The sequence below is a fragment of the Tilletiaria anomala genome (genome assembly GCF_000711695.1).
Source record: "Tilletiaria anomala UBC 951 chromosome Unknown K437scaffold_33, whole genome shotgun sequence".
Classification (NCBI taxonomy): Eukaryota; Fungi; Basidiomycota; class Exobasidiomycetes; order Georgefischeriales; family Tilletiariaceae; genus Tilletiaria; species Tilletiaria anomala.
The window spans coordinates 11,175-36,288 of NW_013546989.1; the positions used below are offsets into that span (position 1 = coordinate 11,175).

Genomic DNA, 25,114 nt, shown 5'->3' on the forward strand with positions numbered 1-25,114 from the left:
TCAGGTGTCGTATCGGCCAAAGAGCCAAAGACTAGAATTGATGTATTGGCTGCAATGATGGAATGGCTCGTTATTAAACAGTTACTCCTTGTCGGGCTGGAAGGAATCATGCATACGCGGGATAGCGGCCATCGTCAGAGTCGACCAAAGAGCAGATAGGTAAACCTCTCTGGTTAATAGCAGCAAGATAAGGACGAAACGATGGCCCCTGTCTCCACCCCTTGCAACAAGACTTAAAACCTCCAGGACGCGAGATATAGCCTTCTCTGGTGGCATTTCTCAGTATGGCGGGCCACGCGGTCCTAGAGGCTACGCCTTTGCTTCAGAGTCTAACATCTCATGATGATAGGGACACGGCGACGGGTTTGTCTGGCCAGTCCTTGCCAGCCATCGAGCAAGCTTACGATGCAAATGCAGGGACAATCCCACTTCTGGGTTTCTGGAGCGCTACCGCACTCGTCGTCGGGCGGATAGTAGGTGCAGGTATCTTCTCGACGCCTGGCGTCATTGCCGACTCTGTCGGATCCGTTGGCGCATCTCTTCTCTGCTGGTGCATCGGCGCGCTGGCTGCCTTTTGCGGCGTGAGTTCGTCACAGGCAACCCCGTCCTCCCGATGTGTGATACTTACTCTTGAGCTGTATATACTACAGCTTTTTGTTTGGTTGGAGTGGGCAACGCACTATCCTATGAATGGTGGCGACAAGGTGTACCTTGAAGTACGTGTTCAGTCAATGACCAAAATCCGAGGCAGTAAGGTGACCGTTCCAACCACACTTTCAGAAAGCATATCCTCAGCCACCTGGTCTCACTGCCTACGTCTTTGCCGCACGGGCCCTATTGCTCGGCGCGACACCGTCAGCATGCGTCATTTTCAGTAGCAATATGCAAGATGCGTTTGCTTTGGACGCGGGGCCAGCGCTCCAAAAAGGCATTGCAGTGGCGGCATTGACGTAAGGATCTAGCAACTATATATCATCGCCCTGCGAAAGCTGATTTTTTCCCATCTCATTGGAACAACAGCACCATTTGCCTGATGCATGGCCTCTTTCCACAACTTGGACTGCATATCATGTGAGCGCCTCATCTGAGCAGTGAGATTCGTTCTACACTTGAAGTTTGACGCTCGACCACTGGTTGTCTTCGTCCAGGAACACCGTCACGGCGCTCAAGGTGGTCATATTGACCATTGTGGTGCTCGTAGGCGTGGCCGTGTTAACAGGACACACAAGAATACAGAACCCAGGCACAAATTTGCAGCCCAACAAGCTGTTTGAAGGTACACACATGAGTGGAGCTCTTTGGGCGTCTGCGCTTTTCAAGACATTTAACAGCTTCAGTGGATGGACCAATGCGTCTTTCGTACTGGGCGAGGTCAGGGACGCCCGTCGCACAATGGTCCGCAGCTCTCTTCTAGGTCTCTCTCTCTGCACTGTGCTTTATCTGCTTGTCAACGTCGCTTACTTTAGCGCCATACCAAAAGACGAGCTCACCAAGACGATCGCAGTGGCTGGCCTTTTTGCAAAGAAAGTTTTCGGCTCCTTGGCGGAGAAAGTCGCATGCCTTTGCATAGCGATGAGCGCGCTCGGTAACGTTATTACCATCACCTACACCGCGTCAAGGGTCCTCGTCGAGATCGCACGCGAAGGAATTCTTCCTGCGCAGGTCGCGTCTAAGTGGCCGCGCAATTCGCCGCTAATTGCTCTGTGTGTGCATTGGCTTCCAGCAATGCTGACCATTGTCTTGCCGCCGCCGGGGAAGATCGCGTACGGGCTCATTCTCGACATTGAAGGCTACACCGTAGAGGTCTTCTATTTGGCCATCACGCTCGGTCTTTTTGCCATGAGGGCGCGAGCTTGGGAAACGGCGAGCATTTCGAAGGAGGTGTTCCGCTGCTGGAACCCGTTTGCATTCATTTTCGCGGCGATTGCAGTCTGGATGGTTATCATTCCTTGGGCGCCGCCATCTCACACAACGTCGTCACTTCCATACTGGGCCGCGCCGGCATGTGGCTTGTGCATCCTTCTCATCGGCGCAGGTACATGTCCCTTTCCACGCGTTGATATTCTTGTTGTGTTGACAATGCGCCTGCCTCCTCCGCAGCTGCTTGGCGACTTCTTGGACCACCTCTACCTCGTAGCATTAGGATCGCAGTCGACCCACATGAGTAGAGATAGATCACAAGCAAGTATTTCATCTCCCTTGGATCGCCATGTGCCCCCAGCATACCGGAGGCGATCCACATTAAATGCATCCGAATGCCGCACCTGATTCAAAATGTAGTCTACATGATCTCCTAAACCTGGGCATTCCTACGCGCTGATGGCTGGATTGTGACGAGTTCCTCTGCGCTGGAAGGGTGGACAGCGACGGTATCGCTGCGCGCAAGCAAGAGCCGCACGCGGTTAGCAATGGCGCGGAATATGATCTCTACGCAGGAACTCACTCGAAATCTTTTTTGGTAGCACCCATCTTGACTGTGATGCCGAGCGGCTGGATCATTTCGTCACTGCCAACGCCGACGATGTGGATGCCGACGATTTTTTCCTCCTTCCCGGTGACGACCAGCTTGAAGACGGTCGGCTCTTTGTGCTCTAGCATGCCAAAGTACATGTTGGTGAAGCGTGTCTGATAGACAAAGACGTTGTCCTTGCCGTACTTTTCTACTGCCTGGGCCTCCGACAGGCCGACAGTCCCGCAAGGTGGATGAGAGAAAATGGCAGTGGGGATATTTTCGTACTCCAGATGATCGTCTTTCATTTCTGGCTTGCCGAGCAGTCGATTCGAGAGACGTCGACCGGCAGCGATGGCGACCGGCGTGAGGAGCGCCTTGCCTATGACATCACCGACGGCGTAGATACCCGGCACATTGGTGTTCTGGTACTTGTCGACGACGATGGATCCATCCTTGGCTGTCTTGATGCCTTCGGCGTCGAGGCCGAGGCCTTCGGTGTTCGCGTAACGCCCGATGGCCCAGAGCAGGCAATCGACCTCGAGCATCTTTCCTGTGTCAAGCTCCAGTGTAAGAGGGCCGCCTTTTGTGCCGGTGACCTTCTTCACATTGGTCTTCTGGTGCACATTGAGCCCAGTCTGGGCCATGTACTCTTGAAGGGTATCACTTAGGACTGGGTCGAAGGCACGTAAGAACTTTTCCCCGCGGATAAGCAAATGGGTCTCACTACCGAGCGTGTTGAAGACTCCGGCAAGCTCGACAGCAATGTATCCTGCACCGACGACGGCGACGCGCTTCGGCTGCTCGCGCAGGGCAAAGAAGCCGTCCGAGTCGATGCCCAAGCTCGCGCCAGGAATGTCTTTTTCCGAAGGAATAGTCGGCCTCCCGCCAACGGCAATGGCGATGTGGTCCGCCGAGATGGTGTGCTTGCCCGCATTGAATTCGCCGTCTTCGCCACGCAAGGAAATCTCGACCTTCTTGTTACCAATCAATTTGGCGTATCCTGAAATATACTCGACCTTGTCATTTTCAAGGTTGCGATCGTAGATACCGTTGAGACGCTTGACGTATGCATCTCGCTTTTCAGCAAAGTAGTTCCAGTCGAACTTTGGGGACTCCATCTTGGGGACTGTCTCGCCAAAGCCATATTCGCTGGCGCTCTTGATGGCCTCTGCCGTGTCGGCAGCGTGCCACATGAGCTTCTTGGGCACGCATCCTGGCGCAAGATTGTGGTGGGTCAGCTCGAACAGGCCTGATCAGACATGTGTTCTGTAACTCACCGACATTGACACAGGTGCCACCGAGGCGACCATCCATCTCAATGAGAGCCACCTTGGCGCCGTACGAAGCAGCCCTGCGACCCATACCCATGGCGCCAGAGCCACCTCCGATGACGATGACATCGTAGTGCTCTGATTTAGGTTGTGGTACAGGCGGCATATTGGCTCTTGAGGTGGAAGAGATATTACGGGAGAGGCCGGAGAGATGCGCAACAGCGAGGGAGATCCGCTGGGCTGGCTGGGCCTTGTTAGCTGTGCGGTCGATCGACACCTTGGCAGCAGGCGGTTGGGCTGCGCTCGAGAGGGCTGCTGTTGTACCGATGGATCGCCTGGCAGCAGCTCGTCGCAGCTGCAGCTGAGGGAACACGCGGGAAATTGCGCGAGACGACGTGCGCGTTGTAGTTTGGAGGGTCGCCAGCTTGACGATGGAGTGAAGGCGGACTTCCACGAAGAGCAAGACCGGAATAGTAGCTGTATGCTTGCCGGCAAATGTGACGTTCGTGCGCTTCGACGTTCGAGGGGTCCGTGTGTATTCAAGTCAACCGGACGTCCGAAGGAGGAAGTGCATAGATCGATGAGGAACTATATATATCATCACAGCAAGGAAGCGCAGCCTCGAATGACGATGGCGCGACGATATAAAGACGGGCGGATGCCATCAAAGGCCGAGCGGAGGGATCCGAATTGAGAAAATCGCCGGGGACTGGTGGGCGACGCGGCGGCGCCAGCTAAAGTCCGGATCTCGAAGCACGCCTTGACCGACGCACAACACAACGCAATTCATCACCTTCTCCTTTGCCGCAGTGCGCAACCTCACCCATCCTTTCCAATTGCTCTGGACAAAGGGTTCGCACGTCTGCCACAAGCAGAAGAAGGCAGCTGGTGGTGCAAAAACATACATGGGCCTCTTAAGTCGATGAGGGCGTGCCGCACGGAACCGAGGTGGACCGCTGCCGGAGCTTAGACGAGAAACTCCGCTCGGGGTTTCCTTTTTGAAACGGCTTCAGCGCTCATACACAAGGACACTCAATCTGGCAGCAGCGGTGGCATGGCACAAGGATCAAGTACAATATACATTTTGGGGAGACAAGGTAAAAGCAAGGGCGATAAGTAGGCACGCGCGCGCGGCGCGTTACGGATACAGTAGTGTCGAATGAATCTCAAGAAACGATGCGCCAATTACATTTTTTCCGCAGAGTGAGCGCAGGCGAGAGGAAAAGTGGGAGATACGGCATCCGAGTCTTGGCGCTTTGCGCGCCAAGTGTAGGGCGAAAAAGCGTCCAGCAACGACGCGGGTGGAGGCTCCAAATGGCTGAAGGAACTAGCAGACACGACGAGCGGACGCCGAGCGCCAGGTGTCGCCAAAGTAATCCGGCATGACGCTTCGATTGCGCCCAGCACCAATCATGACACCGACGCCGACACCGACACCGCAGCTCCCGCTGACTGAGAATGGCGTGCCGAGGCGCGCGCGCGAGCTGGAGGGCGACAGTGAGAAGGACATGGACCGTCGCGTGGGTGAGTGCAAATGCGAGGAGGACGAGGCGCTGGATCCGCTGCACGACCTGTCGACACTGCTCATGGTAAAAACGCCAAAGCTGCTGCTCGCGCCCGCGGCGGAGATGCCGTCGGAGTGTCTCACATGGGCGCTCGTGTTGGGGCTCGAGTAGGCGCGGCCGCGTTTCGCAGGCGACATCTGTTCTTGTGTCGGAGTCTGCACACCAGAGGAGAGCAGTTGCTTGCTGCTGCTGTGTGGCTTCGGGTGGAAGGGGGTTCCAGCGGAGCCACCGGTCATGTTGATACCGAGTCCGATGGGCCCGCCAAACGCGAGCAAAGAAGGGGGGCATGGCGATAGAGCCGAGGGGGCGGACCCGTGATCCCGCGCTTTCGGAATGCGATCGGAGGAAGCACTGGCACAGTTCGTACGAAGGGAAGCGGCGCGGGATGCCGAGGCCGCAGCTTCCGCGGCACGAACATTGATGCTGCTCTTGGAGCCTAGCTGCCACGGCAGAGAGGGTCGAACAGTGTGATTGGCGCTCGCGCTGCAGCAGCTGCCGCCGCCGCTGCTGCTGCTGCTGCTCGCGTTGGCTGTGTTGGCGGCGCCGTAGCAGCTCGAAGCGACGCTGCTGTCTGCGTCGCTTGTGGTGCTTGCAGCGTCCCCATCCGCCGGGGGGCGGTTCGTCGTTGTCGATCGGGCGAGCGTCAGGACGGACGGGATGTAGATCGCGGCGTCGTGCGGCTGCAGCGGGCGGGTCGCCTGCGCCGCCGCCGCTGCGCGTTTGGCTTTGGAGCGGGTGCAGGACGCGGGAGAATGTGAGGAATTTGTGATATGCGGCGTGCTAGAGCGCTCGACGGTGCTCGGGGGCGACATGGTCGGGTCTGCCAGGAAGGACGGAGGGGAAGAAGCGCTAAGCGAGTCGGCCAGCGACGGCGTCCAGGGCGATGGCGACCTGGTAGAGAATGAAGCCCAGTGGGATGGCTGCTGCGAGGAAGATGGCGCTCGGATTATCTGCGAGAGCGCGGCGGAGCATTGTGCGAGCCACGCCCTGGACTTGCTTTCCGGGTCTCGGCCGCCAGTAGCAGGCAAGAAGCGCGTCTCCTCGGCGGCGGCGCCCTGCTGTGTGTGCATTTGGACGACAGCCTGTGCGTCCGCAGGATTCACCATGGTATTGAAAGCGGTGAGATGTTTGCGAGAGAGGGAGTGCCCGTTGCCGACGCTCGAGGTGGACTCAACGGGTGAAGGAAGCGGGAAGCTCTCGAAGCGGTCGCTCTGCTGCAGCAGCGGCGCAGCGGGTGACAGCAGTGAGCTGCGATCCTCGGACGAGGTGACGCTGCTTGCGCGTGGTAGAGTGCGGCTGGGAATTTTGCATCGCAGAGTATTTGCGCGGCGACCGTGAGAGACCGAGTTGTCTGTATCGCTGCTGCTCGGCTCTGCGCTCTCAGCAGCAGCAGCAGCGGCGCCATGTTGGCTCGACTTCTTGCGCTTGTGATTCTGCTCGCCTCTCTGGCGTTTTGGTGCGGGTGGTACGCCGCCGGTGGCGGCCCATGGATGATTCTGACAGGCATTGGCCTCGGGGGTCCTGGGCAGTGCTTGCTGCAGGCTGAGGGTGCTGAAGGCGTCTGCTGCGCATGCATCCACTTCGGCCGTCGGCGTGACATGCCTACCGCTGCGGAAGCCGAGGTGCAGCTGCGGCAAGCGGTCGACGAAGCTGGCGCGGGCCATGGTGGCCGAGCTGCTTGTGTGCGGAGACTCGAGCTGCTGCTGCTGTTGCTTGGGGCGAGTTGCAGATGTCATGAGGGTGAATGTGGGTGTATATGTTTGCGGAGAGTCGTGGTTGGTGTTTAGAGAACCGGAAGAGGTGGTGGATGCATCGAAAGTTGCCAGTCTCGTTGGTATGTGCAAGCTTTTAAAGTATCTCGACCTCAGCCAACGCAAAGGGGAGCACAAAGGGATGTCCTGCACGCGTCCATATCCATGCCCCTCGCCCCCTCAATGGCGGCCATATCCACAAAGCGAACCATTTGTGATGTGGATGCTAATGCCGATGCGGATGGATTTGTTTGCTTGTTCTGGCCTGTGCCTCGAGGATGCATCCAGCTCGGATGAACCTCTAATTCCCTCTCTGTGGCTGTGACTGTGGCTGTGGCTGCTGCACGATTCACCCTGTTCGACGGACACAGTGTCTTTGGCGGCATAGTAAGCCGGGACAGGATTGACCGTGCTGCCGCTGCACCGTAGATCAGCCTGCACGAGCCGGCATTCTCTGATGCCCTGAACCAGCACGCAGAACGCGTCGCGGCCCGCGCGACAAAACGCGTGTCTTACCCCGCTCCCCGATCGAGCGATCGAGCGATTGCGCGTCGCCCCCGATCACCCACACCCCCAAAGCCAGACCCCAGACATAACCCACTGCTTGGCTGCTGCTTGGCTGCGTCTGGCTCGCACGTTTGCCCGCTTTCGCGTCTTGTCCCCTTTGTAGCCTGGATTCGCACACACCGCCGCATGGCAGACACGGTGTGTACACGTAAATTGTCCATCACACACGCACTCTGATCGCAGGTGTCATAGAAGCATCCGCTCGACGCAGAGCTTCGACGACCGCCGCAGGGCCTGCGCCAAGAAACGAGCTCTAGTTGGTCATCCATGATCTGTCGCCTTCCTCCAACCGCACCGCACATCATCACCTTCTTCATCAAAGTCGGCAGCGGAGAGTCGGCAAGGCGGAAATTGCTAGGGAGCATAGGCGCATTGAGGCGCGAAATAGACGCGCAACCAAGCGATCACAGAACTAGGCCAAAGGCTTAGGGTTGCCGGTAGAGACGGGGATGCAAGGCTAGGCAGAGTGAAGTCCGCCTGGGGCTTCACACTACGAATCTTGGAATAGATGCCAGTTTAAATCCATGCACCGCCACGCCACCCGGCAATTGACAACACACACCGCTGCTCAAAGCAAGTCTGCTGATGATGACTTGCAGCGAACGCCGAGGAAGCTGCCGAGGCTCGAGTGGACCTTGTCACTGAATGTGACAGGAATGCGCCAATGCCTCCATCACGATGCTATCATCAACATCACTACCGAAAGCGCCTGGTTCGGCCTAGCTGCGAACAGGGTAGCGTGCTAGACTATTTCACAGACGCACACTCCATACGACATGACATACATAGATCGCCTGTTGAGGCTCAACTAGGATATGCTGATGTCTTTCGTGAACAAACACACTCGAGACCGAGCTGGAGAGACTCGCCCCTCGCGTGGAATTGGAGCGGCAGAACAACAGTTGTCCTTTGTCGATCGTCACGTCCATCTTCACTCGACTCTATAAAAGTAACTTTCAACAGGACAGAATGTTCATCCAGCTTGGTCTTCATCGGCTCTCTTCAAATCAGCGTCCTTTGTGACGCAAGAGAGGTAAAAGCGTGTAACGCTCTGAGAAGGAGATGCTTTGGTTATGGTATTCAGTGCCGACGACGCGCTCTCCAGCGCTGCACTCAGACGACATTTCGCTTGCTGCCATCATAATGCGAAGCACGCTTTGCAATGCACTGGAGCAGAATCTGGGGGAGACAGGTTTACAGTAGACACGCGCATATCTTCGTATGCTTGTCTTCGAATGGATGGATTGCACACGCGCAAGGGAAAGGGATACATGCTCCGCTCGCACCGTGCTGCCGCCATTCCGTTCGACAGACAGCCGCATGCGAAAGCGAAAAGATGATCAATTTTGGACCTCTACAGTGGCGAGCAACTGCTTGACCTCCTCGCGCACATCTGCATTGCCGCTCTTGCGCAGCACCTCGATCTCCCACGCGCTCACGCCGCACGCGAGCGGCCGCACGGCGTCGACATTGTCGCCGACGCCGTCGAAGCGTCCGTCGCGCGCGCGGTCTTCGCCATCGAACAGGGCGCCGAGGCGAGCGTCGCGCGCGAGCATTACCTTGATCATCCGCAGCGCCCGGATCACGCTCGTCGGCGATGACCAGTGCAGGCTGCAGCCGAGCAACCGTTTGGCAAACGCCGCGGCACGCTCTGATGGCACGCTGCTCGCGCGCGGGCGCAGTAGCAGCAGCTCCAACGCCCGGAAGAGCAGATCGGCGCTGCTGCGCAGATGTTGCTGCTGCTCTTGTTGCTTCTTGCCGGAGGCGCCACGCGGTATCGGCGCTTCGTCCACGCCGGTCGTCATGCTGACCTGCAGCATCACACCGTACAGGTGCGACGCAAAGTCTGACAGGTCGATGTTGAGCGCTTCACCCTGGCCGGACAGGAGTTCGAAAGCAGTGACGAGGCACAGCAGAGAGTCGCGCAGGCCCCTTCGGGCGCCACTCAGCTGTGCGTCCCCATCGCCATCCCCAGCATCGGCCGCAGCAGCCTCGCGTGGGTCCTGCCGACTGACTGCAGCCTTGCGCGCCCGTGCGACGTGCTCGCGTAGCACGGCGAGCAGGTCGCGGAAAAAGTCGACGTTGATACGGTGCGCATACAGCGCCAGGCCCTCCATCGCAGATCCGAGTAAGGTGGACGAGACAGTCGGCGACTTGAGGATGGCAAAGTAGAGGACAAAGAGGAGCTTGAGGGTCTCCGTTTGCTGTACAAAGAGGGATAGGATCGTGAGCAGGGGCAGGAGTTTGGGCGCTTGCTTGAGAGTGAATGAGCATGCTACAACTCACATTGCGCTCGCGCTCTTCCAAATCGATTGTCGCGTCAGCCTCGCGCATCTCCTTTTCGATCTCGCGAATCTCGCGCATCTTCTTGACATCCTTCTTGCTCAAGTGCTGAGCGGTACCTTTGCGCACATCTGCAGCCTTGGTCTTGCGCCCGCGAGACTGGCTTCCCTTCCCACCGGCGTCTTCGCCGCCGCCGCCACCGCCTCGGTCGGCAGTGGTGGTGGATGCGCGCTTGCGGCCGAGTTCATCCTTCAGCCGCAGATGAAGGAGGATGTCGAGGACGTTGGCGTGCACATTGTACCTGCGCTCCTTGATCATGCGGTGCAGCAGCCGGACTACCTCGAGGCTGACGTCTCCCGCCGCGTCCTGGCGCAGCAGCTGCGTCAGCGTCGATGCGCACAGCACGCAATCTGCGTCCCATGCCGTAGATAGCGAGGAAGGGGGTCGTGAAAGGCGCGAGACGATCGTGCGAATGATGTTGGTACGGTAGTTGAAGTGCGGCGCACGCAGCAGCAGCATCGTCATCGCCTTCAGCGCGATTGACGAGAGCTCATGCTTGCCTGTAAGCGAAAAAAAAATCGTCGTTTTGCCTCAGCCTCCCCTTCAGCAAAGCCTGGCGTTTTCGTCAGTCGTGCACTCACTCTTGATGAGCCGTTCACACGCCTCGAGGAACGCGCGATATACTTCAATGATCCCCTGTTCGAATTCACGGCGCCGCTTGATGTCCTGACTGACTTTTTCTTCCTTTTCAGCGTCCGTCAGCGGACGGATGCGGTACCCAGGTAGGATGTCCGAGTACACAGCCATCAAGGAAAAGATGGCTGCTGCGCGTATACCCAGGTCTACGGGCAGCGCAGACGTGGAGGAAGACTCTTCGCTGTCAGAGCCGCTCGTCTCTTCACCTTTTCCCTTGCCCGCCTTGGCGCTGCTTTTGCTGTTCGCTTTGACCTCGTTCATCGTATCCGGCGCGCTTTGCAAATGGGGAGGCCGCTTGATCCTGACGCTCATAAAGACGGCCATGCGCTTCAAGAACCCCAGGCCGGCAACCTCGGGGTCGGCGATGACGTTCTGCGCGAGGTGTGCAATCTGCTCGCGTGCCGCTGTGACGCGCCTGCTGCGCGGCTGCAACTGCATGACGGCGTATGGCGCGAGAAGGCCGAAGCGGTTGCTCGTTGTAATGTCCGACGTCGGTGGCAGCGCTTGCCGCTGTGCATTGGACGATGACTTTCCTCGGACGTCGCTCTCCGATTCCGACTCGGAGTCCTCATCGTCATCCTTTGACGCCCGAACAACGCGACTCGCGCCTGTTGCACTGACCTTGCTCCCATCCTGATCATCGTCGTCGCAATCTTCGTCACCACCGCCAGCAATCCATCCATCGTCGCCTCGAACGGGCAGCCGCACCTTTTTGGCCCGCTTGGCCTTCTCGAGCTCCTCTTCCTTGCGCTTGCGTTTGCTTTGCGCCGCGACTCTGCGCGCGAACTCATCTTCGCGCTGGTCGTCGTCCGTAGAGGGATCCGAGTCGCCATCCTCTACACTCGATTGCGAATCAGATTCTTCATCTTCCTCTGAGCCGCTCAAAAGATCTTCGTCACCAGAAACGTCGTCATCCTCCATTTCGTCCAGTTCACTGAGACTACCCATGCTCAGATCGTCATTTTCATCCTCAAAGTCGTCATAGTCCTCCGATCCTGACTCTTGCTCCTTGACCTTGGCAACAGTGGCGGTTCCATTGAGCTTAGCCATCTGCTTCATCTCCTCCCTCTGTCGCTTTTTCTCTTCTTTCTTGAGTCGTGCTTGTTCGGAGCGGGATCTGCGGCATGGCAGGACAAAGCACAACATGACGTGACGTGTCAGTACCCAGCGCAAACTCCTGTCTAGGATCAAGGCCCAAAAAAGGCATATGACTCACGTGCCGATCGCGTTGGCATCGAGGGAAGTGAGGAAGGATAGGTTGGGAACTGTTTTGGGTGTTCGGGCAGTAGATGGACCCGCTGTCCCGGATGGGCCATCCTGGTCCATCTCGCTGCTGCTCTCGTCTTCGCTGGCACTTTCGCTGCCGCTACTTTCCCCATCGCCAATCATGTCTTGAGCATCGAGCAAGTCCCCGTCGCTACTGTCCTCATCGTCTTCGTCATCATCTCCGGCTGCCCTTCCGTCGCCGTTGGCGCTGCCGAACTCCGCGTCTGTAGCCCTGGCCTTGCCCTTTTCCATCTTTGGAAGCTTGGGCATCGGGATGATCGGAGCCGGTCCGCGCATTTTCTTCTTAGGCTTCTGGCTCTTCTTCTGAATCTGGTCAGCGGCCCCGCCATGCGCCTTGCTGGGATCGCCACGGTAGCCTCTGCGAGGTGCTGATCGCGCCATGGTGGTTGCACAGTCGCGCCGCTTGCAGGCTGCCGGTTGTCAAGGGAGTAGAGCAAATTAGCGCACCGCGCTGTCAAGGGTTTGCCGCGCCGCCGGAGTTAGTCGGAAACGAATGCACTCTGTCTTGAGTCCCTGATACTAGTAAGCAGCACGAGGAGAGGAAACCATGCACTGTGCCGCCGCCTAACAGTTGGTGGGAGAGTTCAAGCGAGAAGAGAATTAAGGCAGAAGGAGCTCATTCAATTGCCTTAGGGAGAAGAGAGAGAAAAGCAGAGCGCACCAGCGATAAAGCAACCCTAGCAAACACGGAACACGGGACACGGAACAATGTTGATTCTTTCTTTTGCAATGCTTCCAAAAAGAAAAGACGAGTCTAAACGGGGTGACTTCGCGCGACGCGCAACGACCAGTTCCGCCCACTGTTCCAGTTCGCTTCATGCTCTTGAGTGGGCTTGGCAGTGGGGCACTGCAGGGCAGTATGTTTGCGTGTTGGCAAAGGGCTGGACTGGCTGCGTGCCTGCCAAAGTGCTTGGCAAATCTTCTAGCCAGTGCTTACTGCAGTGAGAGCCCAGCCCGCTCGTGTCTCTTCTTCCACTCGACTCAATCTCATTCTTGCATGGCGCACCTGCCCAGTTACCAGATTGCAATCACATGGGCGTCACCGCTCGCAACCAGCCAGGTAGCTCAAGAGGAGACCTGCCTGCTGGGGCTGCTGGCGTCATCAGTATGATGACCACAACACCGCACTGGTTACAGCGGACAGGCGTTGGACCATGTGCTTGCGCCCTCCTGTTCAGCCTGTACAATGTGTTCTCCGTGTCCTCTCTCGCGCTCTCGTTTTCCTATGGCCCTTTCTCCTCCCACCATCAGCCTCCTCCCCTAAGCGGCTTGCCTCTTTGTCCTTCCAAGTCCATCCATCACCTTGATTCGAGACGCTCAGCATTATCCTTCCTTTCCTTTGCTCCCCTATGCACCCAACTTCGTCCGGCTTCATATCCTTCACATCCCTTCCATCGCCTTGCCCAAACCTGAATTTCGAATCGTCACGCTCCCTTCCATTATCGCTCCTTGACGAGCACATTTGATCGTATTGCTCCCGCCGGCCGAAGATCTCGCACGGTTCACAACCATGGTCAAGTTCAGCACCGGCTTCGCCCTCCTCACCGTCGTCTCGGGCGTCGCAGCGTCCTCGTCCTCCACTAAGCAGCCCTTCAACGCTATAGCAGAGGACTTAAGCTACCTCTTCGACACCCAAGTTCCCGGGCCTGACAGCGCCAGGAGCGTTGTCCAGCGGCACAGGGCGTTCCAACAACGAAATAAGCAAGCTCGCACCAGGAACGACCATCTCGCCAAGCGGCAATCGGTCAACCCGCTCCCGCACTCTGGCACCATTCCAGCAGCCGGAGGAACATCCAAGAATGGCAAGCCGTACCCTCCAGCAGGCGCGATTGCGCCCAAACGTAGCACGTTGCCCACGGCCTGGGTTACCAGGTACCAGGCCAAAAAGGAGGCAGGCCTGATCCCAGACATTCCGCAGTCCAAGCTGGACGAAAAGACGTGAGTGGTCTACCCTAGTTGATCGTTGCAACTGATGAAGTTGTGAACGGGACAGAACTGATCGGGCCTGTATACATCCAAACAGCGGAACGCTGAAGTATCCTTCCAGCGTCGACGTGTCCAAGGTATGCAGCTGGACCTTGACCAACTGCAACGACGGCGACATTTGGCTCTCGCCTCAGGGCAAAACAGCCATTACGTTCGATGATGGTCCGACGCAATATTCGGCCGACTTGATCAATTTCCTCACACAGGAGAAGCAAGCCACGACACATTTTTTGATCGGAAGCTCGATCCTGAACCAGCCGGATGGTATGCACGCGCTTGCTAGCCATGACCTCGCACAGTGAGTTGTAGAGTGACAAAATAGGTCGAGCCCGAGGATGCTAGTGCTGACGAGCCGACCATCCCAGGCTCGGAGTGCATACATTCAGCCACACACTGCAGACGACGAAGTCGGACTTGCAGATCGTCGGTGACCTCGGCTGGACAATGCAGCTGATCTACGAGTGGACGGGAAAGGTGCCGATGTACTGGCGCGCGCCGGAGGGCGATCTGGATGCGCGCGTGCGCGCGATCGCCAAGCAAGTCTTTGGCCTGCAGAGCGTCATGTGGAACCGTGACGCGGATGATTGGTGCCTCAAGGATGGCGGCGGTAGCGAGAACAGCATTCACAAGTGCAGGACAGTCACGTATGACGACGTCGTCGCCGAGTACAAAGCCTGGGCGCACAATTCGTCACTCGAGGGCACCAACACGCTCATGCACGAGACCAAGGACCAGACCATCAAGGCGTTCAAGGAGTACTATGGCTTCCTCAAAGCGTCGAAGTACAAGATGGGCGCCGTCGCTTCAATCATCGGCGCGCCGTGGTACCAGAATCAGGTGAGCGGCTATGTATGCTCTTCGCGCAACATTAGCCTCCCTTGGGCTTACTTTCCAACGCTACAATCGCTTTTGTGCATTGCAGATGGGTCCGACGGACCCGGTAGAAGAAGCAAATTCGATCATCCCGCAGCGGGAGGCGATGAACTACACCGATGGCGGTCTGCACACCGTCGGCTCCGCGGGCGGAGCGGCCCTCGGCGACTTTAGCCAACTCAAAACTACCACCATCTCTCCCTCGTCTGGCTCGGGCTCCAGTGCCGCCGGGCTCAACAGCGGTGCAGCTGCCGACGGCACGAGTAGCAATGGCAGCAGTGGCTCAGCGTCTACCTCGGCTGCTGGGCGTGCAAATGGCTGGATGACCGTGCAGGTGTATGCTCTGGCTGGCCTCAGCGTTGGCACGGCTTCTGCTGCACTCATCTTCGGTCTCTGATTGGAGAGCATGTCGACCACGGCCCTCAGTCTCTATTCCTTCTCTGTCCGAGCGGAGGACCCTATTTCGGCTTCATTAACCGACGTACATGTTTCCTCGACGGTTTCCAACACATGTCGCACATGCACTGGCTTGCATGACCGCATTCGCTTATTCACAACGAACAATCTTTATCACGCACGCATACATGAAATTAGACCGTGGAATGTCAGAAGGGCCATGGCCTTCGCAAGCATTTGATTCGTCTCTCGTTCATATAAATACATTCGCTCGCTGTTCGATCACAGTCATCACTCCAATGTCACACTCTCAAGAAAAGTATCCTGCCACCATCTGTCGTGGTTGATGATCAGGTTGGGAAAAGTTTGCCAGTGCATTACACTGTGACCTCCGTTCCGCCAAGGGCGCAACCGACGCACCCATGGATAAAAAAGAAAGTAGTAGAAAAAAGAAAGAAAATGCAAGTCTCCTCGACTCGCTCTGACACCCACTTCGCGTTTCTGTTCCTGGCTCCATGTTCTTTTGAGAATAGCATTCACCCTAACTCAACTGCAACCACGGGCATCTATCACTCCTCAGAAGAGGGAGAGACAGGGGCGCATGGTTCTCAAGCATATGCTACCCATCATTCCAATGATTTGAGCCTGAATGTGAGCGACAAACGAGTTGCTTTCTTGTCCACCCTGAGAATGAGGACTTAGCGCCTCTACCATTCCCTTTCTTTCGTTCAAGCAACTGAAAGACGAAGGGGCATGCCGGCCGAAATTGCACGATTTTCTTTCACGTCACGAGCCTCCCTGATAGAATTCGCTTTTCATTGACAAGTACCCACGGCAAATCGTCGCCAATCACGAGGTTATGACTGTGCAAACAAACAACGGACGCTGGAGCACCGAAGGGCAAAAGCCCTTGACACCCACGAGCCCTGCTTGTCTTCCTCCCTGGCTCGCGTATTGACGTTCTTTGAGCCCCTTGCTATCGAGTACTCGATCGCTTTTTGCAACTCATTCTGAACTCCCCTTCCGTGCTTAAGAGCTTCTTAAAAGGCTCGCTCACGAAAATAATGTCCTTAGTCCCGCCCGGATTTCCCACTCTGTCGCCCGCTATGCGCCCTTCTCTTTCCTGTCCGAAAAATGCACGAGATCAACGTTTGGGCTGCGCTTCTGCTCGCCGTGCTGGCGACTGCCAGGGCCCTCCCTTCTCTCGATGGCGACAGAACGGCTCCTTTCCGGAGTAGGAAGGAGGCCATCGACCTGTTTCACCCCAGCTTATCCGCAACGCAAGCAACGTCATTCCGCAACCACAAGCGACAGACCTTGGGGTCGATCCCACTCAGTGGCTTCGTCCCTTCCAGTGGTGGGACATCCGCAAACGGCCAGCCGTAGCCAAATGTGGGCGAAGTACCTGAGGAGACTACGTTGCCTCAAGCTTGGATTGACAGGTAGGGTTAATATCTTCAGGAAGGGCGATACGTGGCAAGCACATCTGACCTGGTGGATGCCGTGCCCAAAAGATACAATGAGAAGAAGAACGCTGGACTGATTCCTGACATTGCTTCCGCAGAGGAGAACTCCAAGTTCGTGTGCATTCGGCGGTGAAGTACCTGAGACATGTCCATGCTGAAGCATGATTTCGTGTGCGCCTTGCAGCGGTCTCCCGGTTTACCCGTCCACCGTAGACGTTTTCACCATTTGCAGCTGGACCTATACGAAGTGCAATGAGGGTGACATCTGGCTCACTCCCAACGACACGACCGCCATCACGTTTGATGATGGTCCAACGGCATACTTGGCCGACCTGGCAGAGTTTCTCTCGAACGAGACCCAGCCGGCGACGCACTTCCTGATTGGTTCGGCGATTATCAATGCGCCTGAAGGTATGTTGGCGCTTGCGAGTCATAACCTTGCGCAGTGAGTCATGACTGTCTACGATTCAGAATCGCGCTCTCTTGATACGAGTCGGGCTCACCAATCGCTCCAAACAATCGCTTGCTCAGCCTCGGCGTCCATACATTTAGCCACAGCCTACAAAGCACCCAAGTCGGACCTCGCAATCGTCGGCGAGCTCGGCTGGACGATGCAGCTGATCTATGAGTGGACGGGTAAGGTGCCGATGTACTGGCGCGCGCCGCAAGGCGACGTCGACGACCGGGTGCGAGCGATCACACGGGAAGTGTGGGGGCTGCAGAGCGTCATGTGGAACCGCGATGCGAACGACTGGTGCCTGCAAGTGGGCTAAGGCAGCGAGACGGGCTTGGAGAGCTACAGCAACGTCACGTACGCCAGTGTCGTTGAGGCGTACAAGTCTTGGACGGGTGCAGCGCTTGGCAATACTTCCATCGTGGGTACCAACAAGCTCATGCACGAGTTGACCGATCAAAGCATGGCGGCTTTCAAGGAGTATTATGCTTACTTGCAAGGGACAGATTACAAAGCAGGCTCGGTCGCGTCCATCATCGACGCGCCGTGGTACCAAAATCAGGTGAGCCGGAAGCGGGCTTGGAAATGCTAAGAAAGCCCCGCGTTGAACTCTCTTACATTTTCAATGCTTGCGTGCTACTCTTTCTAGATGACTCCAGACGACCCTACCGAAGCAGCGAGCAGCATCATTCCGACACGCGAAGCGATGAACACTGCCGATGGGGGCTTACACAGCGTAGGCTCTGCGAAAGGGACCGCGCTCGGCCCTTTCGCCACGCTTGATAGGACCACTACGGTCGACTCATCCTCTACACAGGTTGACTCCAGTGCGGATGGCAGTGGCAGTACCGGTGACGAGCGGCTGAGCGGCAGCGGCGCAATACTTGCGAGGCCGTGCCAGCAGCTTTCGCCGTCGGTGTCCTGGTCGCGTCGACCTTGACCGTCCTGGCCATGTAGATCGAGGCCGCGCCGGGAAACACGATGGCGCGTGACTCGTCAATTGATACTTGAGAGCGGTCAGATCTGCAATATAGACTCTGACCACATGTCAGCATCTCGGAGTTTGGAATCATGTGGTAAGAAGTAAATAAGCGAGGAGTCAAAATACTCCAGTCTAATCACGATAGAAATGTCTCTAAGTTGTCTGATGCCCTCATGCGCTGTGGTGCCGGTTCTGGTTCAGTTGGCGCGTAATTATGGTGCGGGGGGAGGCAGGGCGTGCGGCGTGGCACTGGCGGAGAGGTCACAGCATGCCCACACCACAGACGAGACACATCCTCCATAGCCAGCAACACGACAGCTCGTTCCAACCTCGTCTGGAGAGCTGATCCAGCGGAAAAGCATGGGTGCAGGTAAAAAGACCCGGCACGCTTGCTCCAGACTGCAGACCCGGTCAGGACTCTAGACGAGAGCACCCTGCGCTTGTTGCCAGCCGCTACCTCCTGCTTCCTGTCCGTCCACTCGAACCGATAGACATCGCATCCTCCAGACATCGTCTCACTCATCACACACCCACGCAGACTTGTCACTTGGTCCGGTGCGGTGGCGCGCATGTCCTACGCCATTCTACCTTCAAAGAAGAAGCTAGGCAGTGAAGGATCCTGGCTGGCGTCCTCTTCGCCTCGACTCGACGCTCCCCCACCTTCAACGTCACTGCGTGCGCCAGCTCACGCTACTCTTGCTCCCAGCTGGCCGACGGATACTGCTGCCTCCCAGTTTCAAGAGCCTACGGACACGGGCACGAGTCGCGCTCGACTCTCGGCAGGAACAGCGAGTGGGAGCGAGGCTGTATCCTTTTCCGCACCGCTGCACGGAGCAGCTGTCACTGCCAGTCTAAGCGAAAGTGCAGGCGCGAGGCTTGTGCCAGCACCAAGCTCTCAATCGTCTCCCATCGACTACGGGTCCACACACCTCTTACGAGCTCCGTCGCTGGATCAGCGCTCAGACGGAGCGTACTCGTTCGAGACCGCCGAAGAGGCTTTTGGATCCTCAATATCCTCTTCATCTTCTGCCGCTCCTGCTACTGTCTCAAGTACTTCAACTGCAAAGGCTCGAATACTACCACATCTGCTGGACGGTCGGCAGGAACAAGAGCCTCCGTTGTCGCCTTCAGCTCGCTCTCCGCATCAACATTCGCGTACGGCTACTGTCACTTCCATCACACCCGTCAAAGCGGGCCCACCCTTCGGCATTGGGGCGGACACGATTGGGGCCATCCGCGCTATGGAATCACCGAGGCTGCTGCAACAAGGAGACGCTTCCCCCATGCATTGTAGTGGGGCGAATGTACCTGGGCACGCACCAGGGCAAGGGCAAGGAGCTGGACCAGGGGTAGGGATAGGTATCGGGATAGGTGGTGAAGCGATGCAAGTAGGCGGAGGCGGCTCCAGTGGGAGCGGAGAAACCTACTTCATCATTCCCGCAACGAGCGCGGGCGGGTCGCCCACAGAGTCGCGGCCCTCCTTCCAATCTCGGCGGTCTAGCGTGGATATTTCTAGCTCGGGAGGAGCTGGTGGCGGACGACCTAGCATGTCGCTTGACGCGCTCGAACGCATCAAAATCGACACTAACAGCGGCGGCAGCGGCACTACCAACGGCGTCAGCGGTACAAATGCAGGCGGCATGGGTGCTGCTGGCCCAATTTCAGGGTTCGCTGCAATGGGAAGCACGACTGCTTTGCAGAAAACATATGCCTCGGGCATAGTGTCGCCCACTACTCCGTACAGTGCAAGGCCTGGGTCTGCACAGGGGCAAGGATCTGGCGCGGGCTCCGGCGTGACGCCGTCCACCACGGGGGCGAGCACAGCCGCTAGCGCAAGTGTTGGCGCCAGTTCCCCGTATCCTTCCTCGGGCATCAGCCCGAGTATGAGCGGTTTCTCCACCACCGCTACGACCGCGGTGCACGAGGAGGCTGTGCCGACCAGCTTTGATGAGGCGACCCTTCGCGCGTTGTGCGACCTTGATGTGAGTTTGCGAAGCATTTTTTCGCGCAAGCGGATTCTTGGTAATTGACCTAATGGGTGGAAATATTCTACAGTGCGCTATGCCCTTACTTTTTGATCGCATCAAGCAGAGCATGGTTTCCGCGCGCGAAGCAGCGAGCTTCCTCAAAAAGCGAGCAGCCATTGAGGAGGACTATGCGCGTAGCATGTTAAAGCTCTCCCGTTCCTCTGCCGAGGCATACAGCAATGGCGATGGAAAGGCGGGCACGTACGTCGGCTCATGGATGGGCCTGATGAAGGTGCACGACCAGCTGGCCGATGCGCGTCTACGCTTTTCGCAAAAGCTCGCCGAGATGAGCGACGAGTTGGCCAATTTGGCCAAAGAAGTGGACAAGCAGCGCCGTTTTGCACGTGAGACAGGTCAGAAGCTCGAGAAGAACTTGCAAGATGCAGAGCAGGGCGTAGAGAAGGCTCGCAGTCGGTTCGACAGCTCGGCGGAGGATCTGGAGCGGTTGCTGCTCGTCAAACAAGGCGAGTCAGCTAAAGGGGGCGAGCTGCAGAGTACCGGCGGCAACAGCGGCGGCAAGCGCACGCTCGGCAAGGCGATGGGCAAGACAGGCTTGCTGTTCAAGCAGAAGAATCCGCAGCAGATGTTGCGGCAGGAAGAGGAGATCCGCGTCAAGACGTCTAATGCGTCCGACGCCTTCCGCAAGGAAGTGCATCAGACGCAGCAGATGCGCCAAGAGTACTTTAACATGCAACTCCCACGGATCCTGCGCTCGCTCAAAGAGAGCGCGGAGGAGATTGATAACGGCACTCAGTACCATCTGATGCGCTACGCGTTTCTCTACGAGAGTCTCATCCTCAGCGACGGAATGGCGATCAGTCCGCACAGCTCGGCCGCCATCGGGGCCGCAGGCGCGCCGGAGAGCAGCGCCGGTGGGTTGAAACGGTACATCGAGAGCATGGACAACCGAGGCGACTTCAAATTGTTTATGCAGAACTACCTCGTCGCGCACGGCCGCGATTACAGGGGTCCAAAGCGCGAAGGGCAGTACGACGACGGCTTCGTCCCGCCCAGTCCCGGAACGATCAGCAAAGCGCTTTCGGCGCCCCACCAGCAACATCAAGTGAGCCAGTACCCCATCTTCGGCGTCGACCTCGTGACGCAGATGGCAAGGGACAACGTCGAGGTGCCGCCTATACTCGAAAAGTGTGCTGCGGCCATCGAGGCGGTTGGCATTCAGAGCATGGGCATCTACCGTCTTTCTGGCACCACATCCAAGGTACAGAGGCTCAAACAGAAGTTCGACCAGGGTGAGTAGCAGATCAACCATTTAGCCTGTGGCATGATTGCTCGCTTGCGCATCTATGAGTCTGATGCACGGCTGTCTTATCCGTTTCCTTTCGGGCGAACTGCAGATTGGTCACAAGTGGACCTGATGAACGATGAGGCGATCAACGATATCAACATCGTTGCTGGCTGTCTCAAGCTCTGGTTCCGAGAGCTGCCTGAGCCTTTGCTCACATACGAGCTATATCCAGGATTTATAGAGGCAGCGAGTGAGTACAGTCTCGGGATAAGACGCGCAGATGCAGGTGCATGAATTTCTAATCTGATGCTCGGATCTTAACTAACGAAGAAATATCCAATTACCGCCTTCGACATATTCGGCTACACGAGCGAGTCAACGAGCTACCTGATTCCAACTATGCGACGCTCAAAGCCCTCATGAAACATCTTGACGCGTGCGTCTTCACTTGAGCCTAGGCTTGCCTTTGACCCTATTGCTGATGCATCCTCTTTTATGAACCTTCGATAACAGAATTCGATCACACGAAGCATCCAACCAGATGAGCGCATCTAACCTTGCCATCGTTTTCGGGCCAACGCTTCTCAGCCCGCCGATATCTGCCGGCGACATGAATGGCGGAGCCGGCGCCATGCAGCTGCAGGACATGAGCTTCCAGTGCAAGGCGATCGAAACTATCTTGGAAAAGTACAAGGTCTGTCCTCTGCGCGTTTGACCTGTTCGTGCGGTCGCGATGCTGAAGCCGAGCGATTTTTACATTCACTCCTTGCAGGAAATCTTTGTCGAAGACCCGGAAGAATGACGCATAGCTTGCGGGGTCTCTATACTTCCAAGTCCGCGCATCCCCAGGCATCTAGTCGCGCGCGACTTCTCTTCTTTCATCAACTGAGAGTCACCCGATCGTCCACCCAACACTCTCGTTGCACTCTCCGCCTGTAAAATATCCAAAGCATTACTGATTGACGAAAAGCACGCAAACAGTCGCCTTTCGTACTAACAAGCAGTTGGGTGAATAAGGGGAGAAATACAGAAATGCGTGAAAAAGGGAAGCTTGAGCGCCGCTGTTCAGTGAGATGGCGCGACTGTTCATGCTCGCCAGAGGAGGAAGGCGATCTGCCCCAGGTCTGTGGATGTACGATGCAGCTGTGTAAGTAATATACTTTCTTAAGAGCCGGCAAATGCAGATATGGTCTCACAGAAGTAGATGAAGTGCTTAGTTTCTGAGGGGTGAAAGTAAATGACGGAGGATGTAACAGAGTCAGTCGCCTTTCAGTAACCATACGAGGGCCACCCGAAGCCGCTCTACACCAGGTTTTACGACAGCTAAGACGAGCTCACCATGTGTCACGTAGCTACCGTAATTCTTGCCTACTACAGTATGCCAGGTCGGCCCGAACTTTGCGTCCATCGCCTTTTTGACGTACGCGGCGATGTCCTTTTCGACGCTGAAATTCTGCAATGCCTCGGTTGCGATGTCTACTGAGGCTTGCTGCATCTCTTCGGACATGTCCACATTCTTGATAACCGCTTGTGGAATGCTATGTTGTGTGCCGGTTTCTGCTGCAGACGACGCCGCGCCCTTCGCGCCGCCGCTTGCATCTGTCGGTGCCACGCTGCCCTTGGCCAGCTCGGATTCCTTTGGGTCCACCATGGCTACTCTGATTCCAAAGAAAGAGAAGCAAGTTCAAGAAAGCGCGTTAGTAGGTCAGGAAAAAGAGAAGAGGAAGTGGCTGAGCCCGCTAAAGCCGCCTCGGTGCCAGCAACGTCGGTTGATTATTGAAAGCCCTCCTGCAGTCTCGCTTCTCTCTTGTTTCCCCGGCACCCTCCTCGATTCCTTGTGCATTCCGTCCGCTTAAATGAGCGTGCTGAGCAGACGAACACCGGGGGGTGCGCATACACGCGACCCCACGGACCGAGCAGCGCGGTACATTCTGCACAACACTCACTCTGCAATCAATAGTCGCGGTAAGCGCACAATTCACAGCGAGCTTAGCTGCTTGCAGGTCTTATAGCTCAGACTGCTTGACGCTGCAGAAAAAGACACGGAATATGTTGCAGCAGTACATAAGATCCCAAGTCGAGATTGAATCAGTACAGGAGAGACCAACACTAATGATTTGCTTCCCCGTTCCCACCGACAGTCGCGTCTCGCTCTCCGGACTCCGCGCCGCCTCGCGTCCCGCCTCCTCTTGCCACAACAGAGCACAAATGCAGGATCAACACCCGATCGAATCTTGACTATGGTAGGTATCAGGTATGCAATCAACAGGCCAGTACGACTTCAACAGCTGCGCAGCACATGAGGTAGCCTGAACTCTCTTCCCTAAAGCATGCATGATCTTCCTTTCTAATGTTACACATGGTGGTCTAGAAATACAATGGCAAACTGGCGATGCACTGCACAGATTACCGCACGGAAACAGGAGCCAATCGGCCGGACGATGCTTAGAAGAGACAGCGAGGCAGCTATCTCAACCTCTGAGTAGCCCTTCCAGCGCAGCCTGCATGCGCTCCAAATCCTTCTTCTCTTCCTCCTCGTCGCGCACAGGCTCTGGCGCTGCCAAGTCCGGCAGCGCATCCGTTGTGCTCGCTTGACCGAGCTTGCCTGTAGGTAAGGGTTGTTTTGTAGATGGATTCACTCAGCGGCGCAACCAAAGGATGAGAGAGTCTCGGCCTGCAGCATGACGTACCGTCTGTGAGCTCGAACAGCACCTTTTCGACTTCTCCTTCTGCCTCCTCCTCCAGCTCGTCCTCGTCCTCGCCTAGCACGCCCGAGTCTAGCGTCTCGTCCATCATCTCTTCCAGGATACCTGCCTACCAAAGTACAACGAGCCGTAACCTCCTTGGTCAGCAAATCGGAAACAACCGGAAGTGAGGCTCCTTACCTTCATCATCTCTGTGCTCATTTCTCGCATTGTCTCTTGCATTTGCGGCAGCTTGATGAGCTGATTTGATAATTTCATCACTTCTGTCGACTTTTGCATGGACCCCGTGACCTTGTACATCGCTGACGAAGCCAAGTGCTGGAGTCAGCAACATAGCAAGGTGGCCATGCACATGCCTGACAAGGAGGACGCTCACCCAGTTGATGTTGCAATTGCATCCCGATGCTGTTCAGCCTGGCTTTACTAACAGCCAGTCGATCTCTCTGCTTGTGCGTCCGGACGATTTCTCTAGCCAATATCCGAGCGCTCTTGACGTCTCCCTTTTTGGCCAGCCGCTTCACCTCAGCTTTTGCTTTGCTTGATGCCGCATCGATCTGTCGCATCTCTCGTTCTAGTGCGCGCTGCTCGGAGCGCAGTTGCGATTGCACTTTCTTGACACGCTCTGTAAACACATTCGGTTTATGGCCAAAAGTGTGTCAGCAACTTTCGATGTCCATGTAGCTTTCAAATTCCTCTGCACTTACCCTCCTGGCTCGGCCCAAACAAGAATCGCTGCACAGACTGCATCTTGTGTTGACTTTGGCACTTCGGAGGCCCGTATCGATGCCGTGCACTTGGAAATTGATGGAGCCTTGGCGAGCTCCTTTCAGCGCTGCACCGACGCAGATCCCACGAGACCAAGTCCGGTCCAATATTTTGACAGAGCTTAAATCGGGGCAGAGAGGCATGTGATCAAATCATCTGCTTTATAATCAACGAAGCCGTTGAGGTCGAGGTAGTGGGACAGGATGGATCCAGACCGTGATCGGCAACAGAGAGACGCCCTAATCCCATGATGTCGTCGATGGGGACTCTCGATGTCATCGTGTTCTCATTCCGCGCCACAGTTTGTTGTTACGCCTTTGCTTAATGCTTCATTCGCGAAGT

General features: G+C 56.6%; 10 protein-coding genes across 10 annotated transcripts; 5 read left to right on the forward strand and 5 right to left on the reverse strand.

The window, feature by feature from the left end:
* Position 1: 1 nt before the first annotated feature.
* Positions 2-2,316, forward strand: K437DRAFT_246275 (amino acid transporter). Its single transcript, XM_013388183.1, has 6 exons — positions 2-581; positions 651-716; positions 781-950; positions 1,021-1,071; positions 1,149-2,035; positions 2,101-2,316. Exons 1-6 carry the CDS (start codon positions 285-287, stop codon positions 2,166-2,168), a joined length of 1,539 nt encoding a protein of 512 aa, XP_013243637.1. The 5' UTR covers positions 2-284; the 3' UTR covers positions 2,169-2,316.
* Positions 2,247-4,334, reverse strand: K437DRAFT_234978 (putative GLR1-glutathione reductase). The gene is made up of 3 exons (XM_013388184.1): positions 3,730-4,334; positions 2,444-3,665; positions 2,247-2,375 (listed from the first exon to the last, which is right to left on the reverse strand). The coding sequence occupies exons 1-3, from the start codon at positions 3,887-3,889 to the stop codon at positions 2,294-2,296; spliced, it is 1,464 nt and encodes a 487-aa protein (XP_013243638.1). The 5' UTR covers positions 3,890-4,334; the 3' UTR covers positions 2,247-2,293.
* A 455-nt stretch (positions 4,335-4,789) lies between these two features.
* Positions 4,790-7,279, reverse strand: K437DRAFT_256044 (uncharacterized protein). The gene has a single exon (XM_013388185.1). The coding sequence runs from the start codon at positions 7,022-7,024 to the stop codon at positions 5,051-5,053; it is 1,974 nt and encodes a 657-aa protein (XP_013243639.1). The 5' UTR covers positions 7,025-7,279; the 3' UTR covers positions 4,790-5,050.
* An 841-nt stretch (positions 7,280-8,120) lies between these two features.
* K437DRAFT_103813 (uncharacterized protein) lies at positions 8,121-8,976 on the forward strand. The gene has a single exon (XM_013388186.1). It carries the CDS (start codon positions 8,271-8,273, stop codon positions 8,748-8,750), a length of 480 nt encoding a protein of 159 aa, XP_013243640.1. The 5' UTR covers positions 8,121-8,270; the 3' UTR covers positions 8,751-8,976.
* Positions 8,840-12,461, reverse strand: K437DRAFT_256045 (uncharacterized protein). Its single transcript, XM_013388187.1, has 4 exons — positions 11,802-12,461; positions 10,531-11,702; positions 9,893-10,449; positions 8,840-9,810 (listed from the first exon to the last, which is right to left on the reverse strand). Exons 1-4 carry the CDS (start codon positions 12,251-12,253, stop codon positions 8,947-8,949), a joined length of 3,045 nt encoding a protein of 1,014 aa, XP_013243641.1. The 5' UTR covers positions 12,254-12,461; the 3' UTR covers positions 8,840-8,946.
* Positions 12,462-12,940: 479 nt separating this feature from the next.
* Positions 12,941-15,597, forward strand: K437DRAFT_234983 (carbohydrate esterase family 4 protein). The gene is made up of 4 exons (XM_013388188.1): positions 12,941-13,810; positions 13,896-14,156; positions 14,224-14,695; positions 14,781-15,597. The coding sequence occupies exons 1-4, from the start codon at positions 13,383-13,385 to the stop codon at positions 15,126-15,128; spliced, it is 1,509 nt and encodes a 502-aa protein (XP_013243642.1). The 5' UTR covers positions 12,941-13,382; the 3' UTR covers positions 15,129-15,597.
* A 664-nt stretch (positions 15,598-16,261) lies between these two features.
* Positions 16,262-17,987, forward strand: K437DRAFT_268000 (carbohydrate esterase family 4 protein; the record flags this gene model as incomplete). The annotated part of the gene is made up of 6 exons (XM_013388189.1): positions 16,262-16,509; positions 16,642-16,704; positions 16,778-17,004; positions 17,125-17,302; positions 17,372-17,609; positions 17,697-17,987. The coding sequence occupies 6 exons, from the start codon at positions 16,262-16,264 to the stop codon at positions 17,985-17,987; spliced, it is 1,245 nt and encodes a 414-aa protein (XP_013243643.1).
* Positions 17,988-19,912: 1,925 nt separating this feature from the next.
* On the forward strand, positions 19,913-22,104 carry K437DRAFT_278233 (GTPase activating protein; the record flags this gene model as incomplete). The annotated part of the gene is made up of 6 exons (XM_013388190.1): positions 19,913-20,011; positions 20,085-21,306; positions 21,412-21,552; positions 21,633-21,738; positions 21,816-21,996; positions 22,075-22,104. 6 exons carry the CDS (start codon positions 19,913-19,915, stop codon positions 22,102-22,104), a joined length of 1,779 nt encoding a protein of 592 aa, XP_013243644.1.
* Positions 22,105-22,107: 3 nt separating this feature from the next.
* Positions 22,108-23,316, reverse strand: K437DRAFT_256054 (uncharacterized protein). The gene is made up of 4 exons (XM_013388191.1): positions 23,249-23,316; positions 22,641-22,960; positions 22,499-22,522; positions 22,108-22,426 (listed from the first exon to the last, which is right to left on the reverse strand). Exons 2-4 carry the CDS (start codon positions 22,951-22,953, stop codon positions 22,389-22,391), a joined length of 375 nt encoding a protein of 124 aa, XP_013243645.1. The 5' UTR covers positions 22,954-22,960; positions 23,249-23,316; the 3' UTR covers positions 22,108-22,388.
* Positions 23,317-23,623: 307 nt separating this feature from the next.
* Positions 23,624-24,966, reverse strand: K437DRAFT_256056 (uncharacterized protein). The gene is made up of 5 exons (XM_013388192.1): positions 24,712-24,966; positions 24,384-24,629; positions 24,188-24,309; positions 23,993-24,116; positions 23,624-23,907 (listed from the first exon to the last, which is right to left on the reverse strand). Exons 1-5 carry the CDS (start codon positions 24,752-24,754, stop codon positions 23,774-23,776), a joined length of 669 nt encoding a protein of 222 aa, XP_013243646.1. The 5' UTR covers positions 24,755-24,966; the 3' UTR covers positions 23,624-23,773.
* Positions 24,967-25,114: the final 148 nt, after the last annotated feature.

Excerpts from the sequence above, each read along its gene's own strand:
- K437DRAFT_246275 (XM_013388183.1), top strand. The coding sequence starts at position 285 with ATGGCGGGCCACGCGGTCCTAGAGGCTACGCCTTTGCTTCAGAGTCTA. Across the intron at positions 717-780 it reads GCGACAAGGTGTACCTTGAA|AAAGCATATCCTCAGCCACC; the intron begins GTACGTGTTCAG and ends CCACACTTTCAG. Across the intron at positions 1,072-1,148 it reads CAACTTGGACTGCATATCAT|GAACACCGTCACGGCGCTCA; the intron begins GTGAGCGCCTCA and ends GTCTTCGTCCAG.
- K437DRAFT_234978 (XM_013388184.1), bottom strand. The coding sequence starts at position 3,889 with ATGCCGCCTGTACCACAACCTAAATCAGAGCACTACGATGTCATCGTC. Across the intron at positions 3,666-3,729 it reads TGGCACCTGTGTCAATGTCG|GATGCGTGCCCAAGAAGCTC; the intron begins GTGAGTTACAGA and ends ATCTTGCGCCAG. Across the intron at positions 2,376-2,443 it reads GCTACCAAAAAAGATTTCGA|CGATACCGTCGCTGTCCACC; the intron begins GTGAGTTCCTGC and ends GCTTGCGCGCAG.
- K437DRAFT_256044 (XM_013388185.1), bottom strand. The coding sequence starts at position 7,024 with ATGACATCTGCAACTCGCCCCAAGCAACAGCAGCAGCAGCTCGAGTCT.
- K437DRAFT_103813 (XM_013388186.1), top strand. The coding sequence starts at position 8,271 with ATGCCTCCATCACGATGCTATCATCAACATCACTACCGAAAGCGCCTG.
- K437DRAFT_256045 (XM_013388187.1), bottom strand. The coding sequence starts at position 12,253 with ATGGCGCGATCAGCACCTCGCAGAGGCTACCGTGGCGATCCCAGCAAG. Across the intron at positions 11,703-11,801 it reads GATGCCAACGCGATCGGCAC|ATCCCGCTCCGAACAAGCAC; the intron begins GTGAGTCATATG and ends GCCATGCCGCAG. Across the intron at positions 10,450-10,530 it reads GTGTGAACGGCTCATCAAGA|GCAAGCATGAGCTCTCGTCA; the intron begins GTGAGTGCACGA and ends TTTCGCTTACAG.
- K437DRAFT_234983 (XM_013388188.1), top strand. The coding sequence starts at position 13,383 with ATGGTCAAGTTCAGCACCGGCTTCGCCCTCCTCACCGTCGTCTCGGGC. Across the intron at positions 13,811-13,895 it reads TCCAAGCTGGACGAAAAGAC|CGGAACGCTGAAGTATCCTT; the intron begins GTGAGTGGTCTA and ends ACATCCAAACAG. Across the intron at positions 14,696-14,780 it reads CGCCGTGGTACCAGAATCAG|ATGGGTCCGACGGACCCGGT; the intron begins GTGAGCGGCTAT and ends TGTGCATTGCAG.
- K437DRAFT_256054 (XM_013388191.1), bottom strand. The coding sequence starts at position 22,953 with ATGGTGGACCCAAAGGAATCCGAGCTGGCCAAGGGCAGCGTGGCACCG. Across the intron at positions 22,523-22,640 it reads CGGTAGCTACGTGACACATG|AAACTAAGCACTTCATCTAC; the intron begins GTGAGCTCGTCT and ends TTCACCCCTCAG. Across the intron at positions 22,427-22,498 it reads TAAGCACTTCATCTACTTCT|ACCTGGGGCAGATCGCCTTC; the intron begins GTGAGACCATAT and ends GTACATCCACAG.
- K437DRAFT_256056 (XM_013388192.1), bottom strand. The coding sequence starts at position 24,754 with ATGCAGTCTGTGCAGCGATTCTTGTTTGGGCCGAGCCAGGAGG. Across the intron at positions 24,310-24,383 it reads GCAATTGCAACATCAACTGG|CGATGTACAAGGTCACGGGG; the intron begins GTGAGCGTCCTC and ends TGGCTTCGTCAG. Across the intron at positions 23,908-23,992 it reads GCTGTTCGAGCTCACAGACG|GCAAGCTCGGTCAAGCGAGC; the intron begins GTACGTCATGCT and ends CCTTACCTACAG.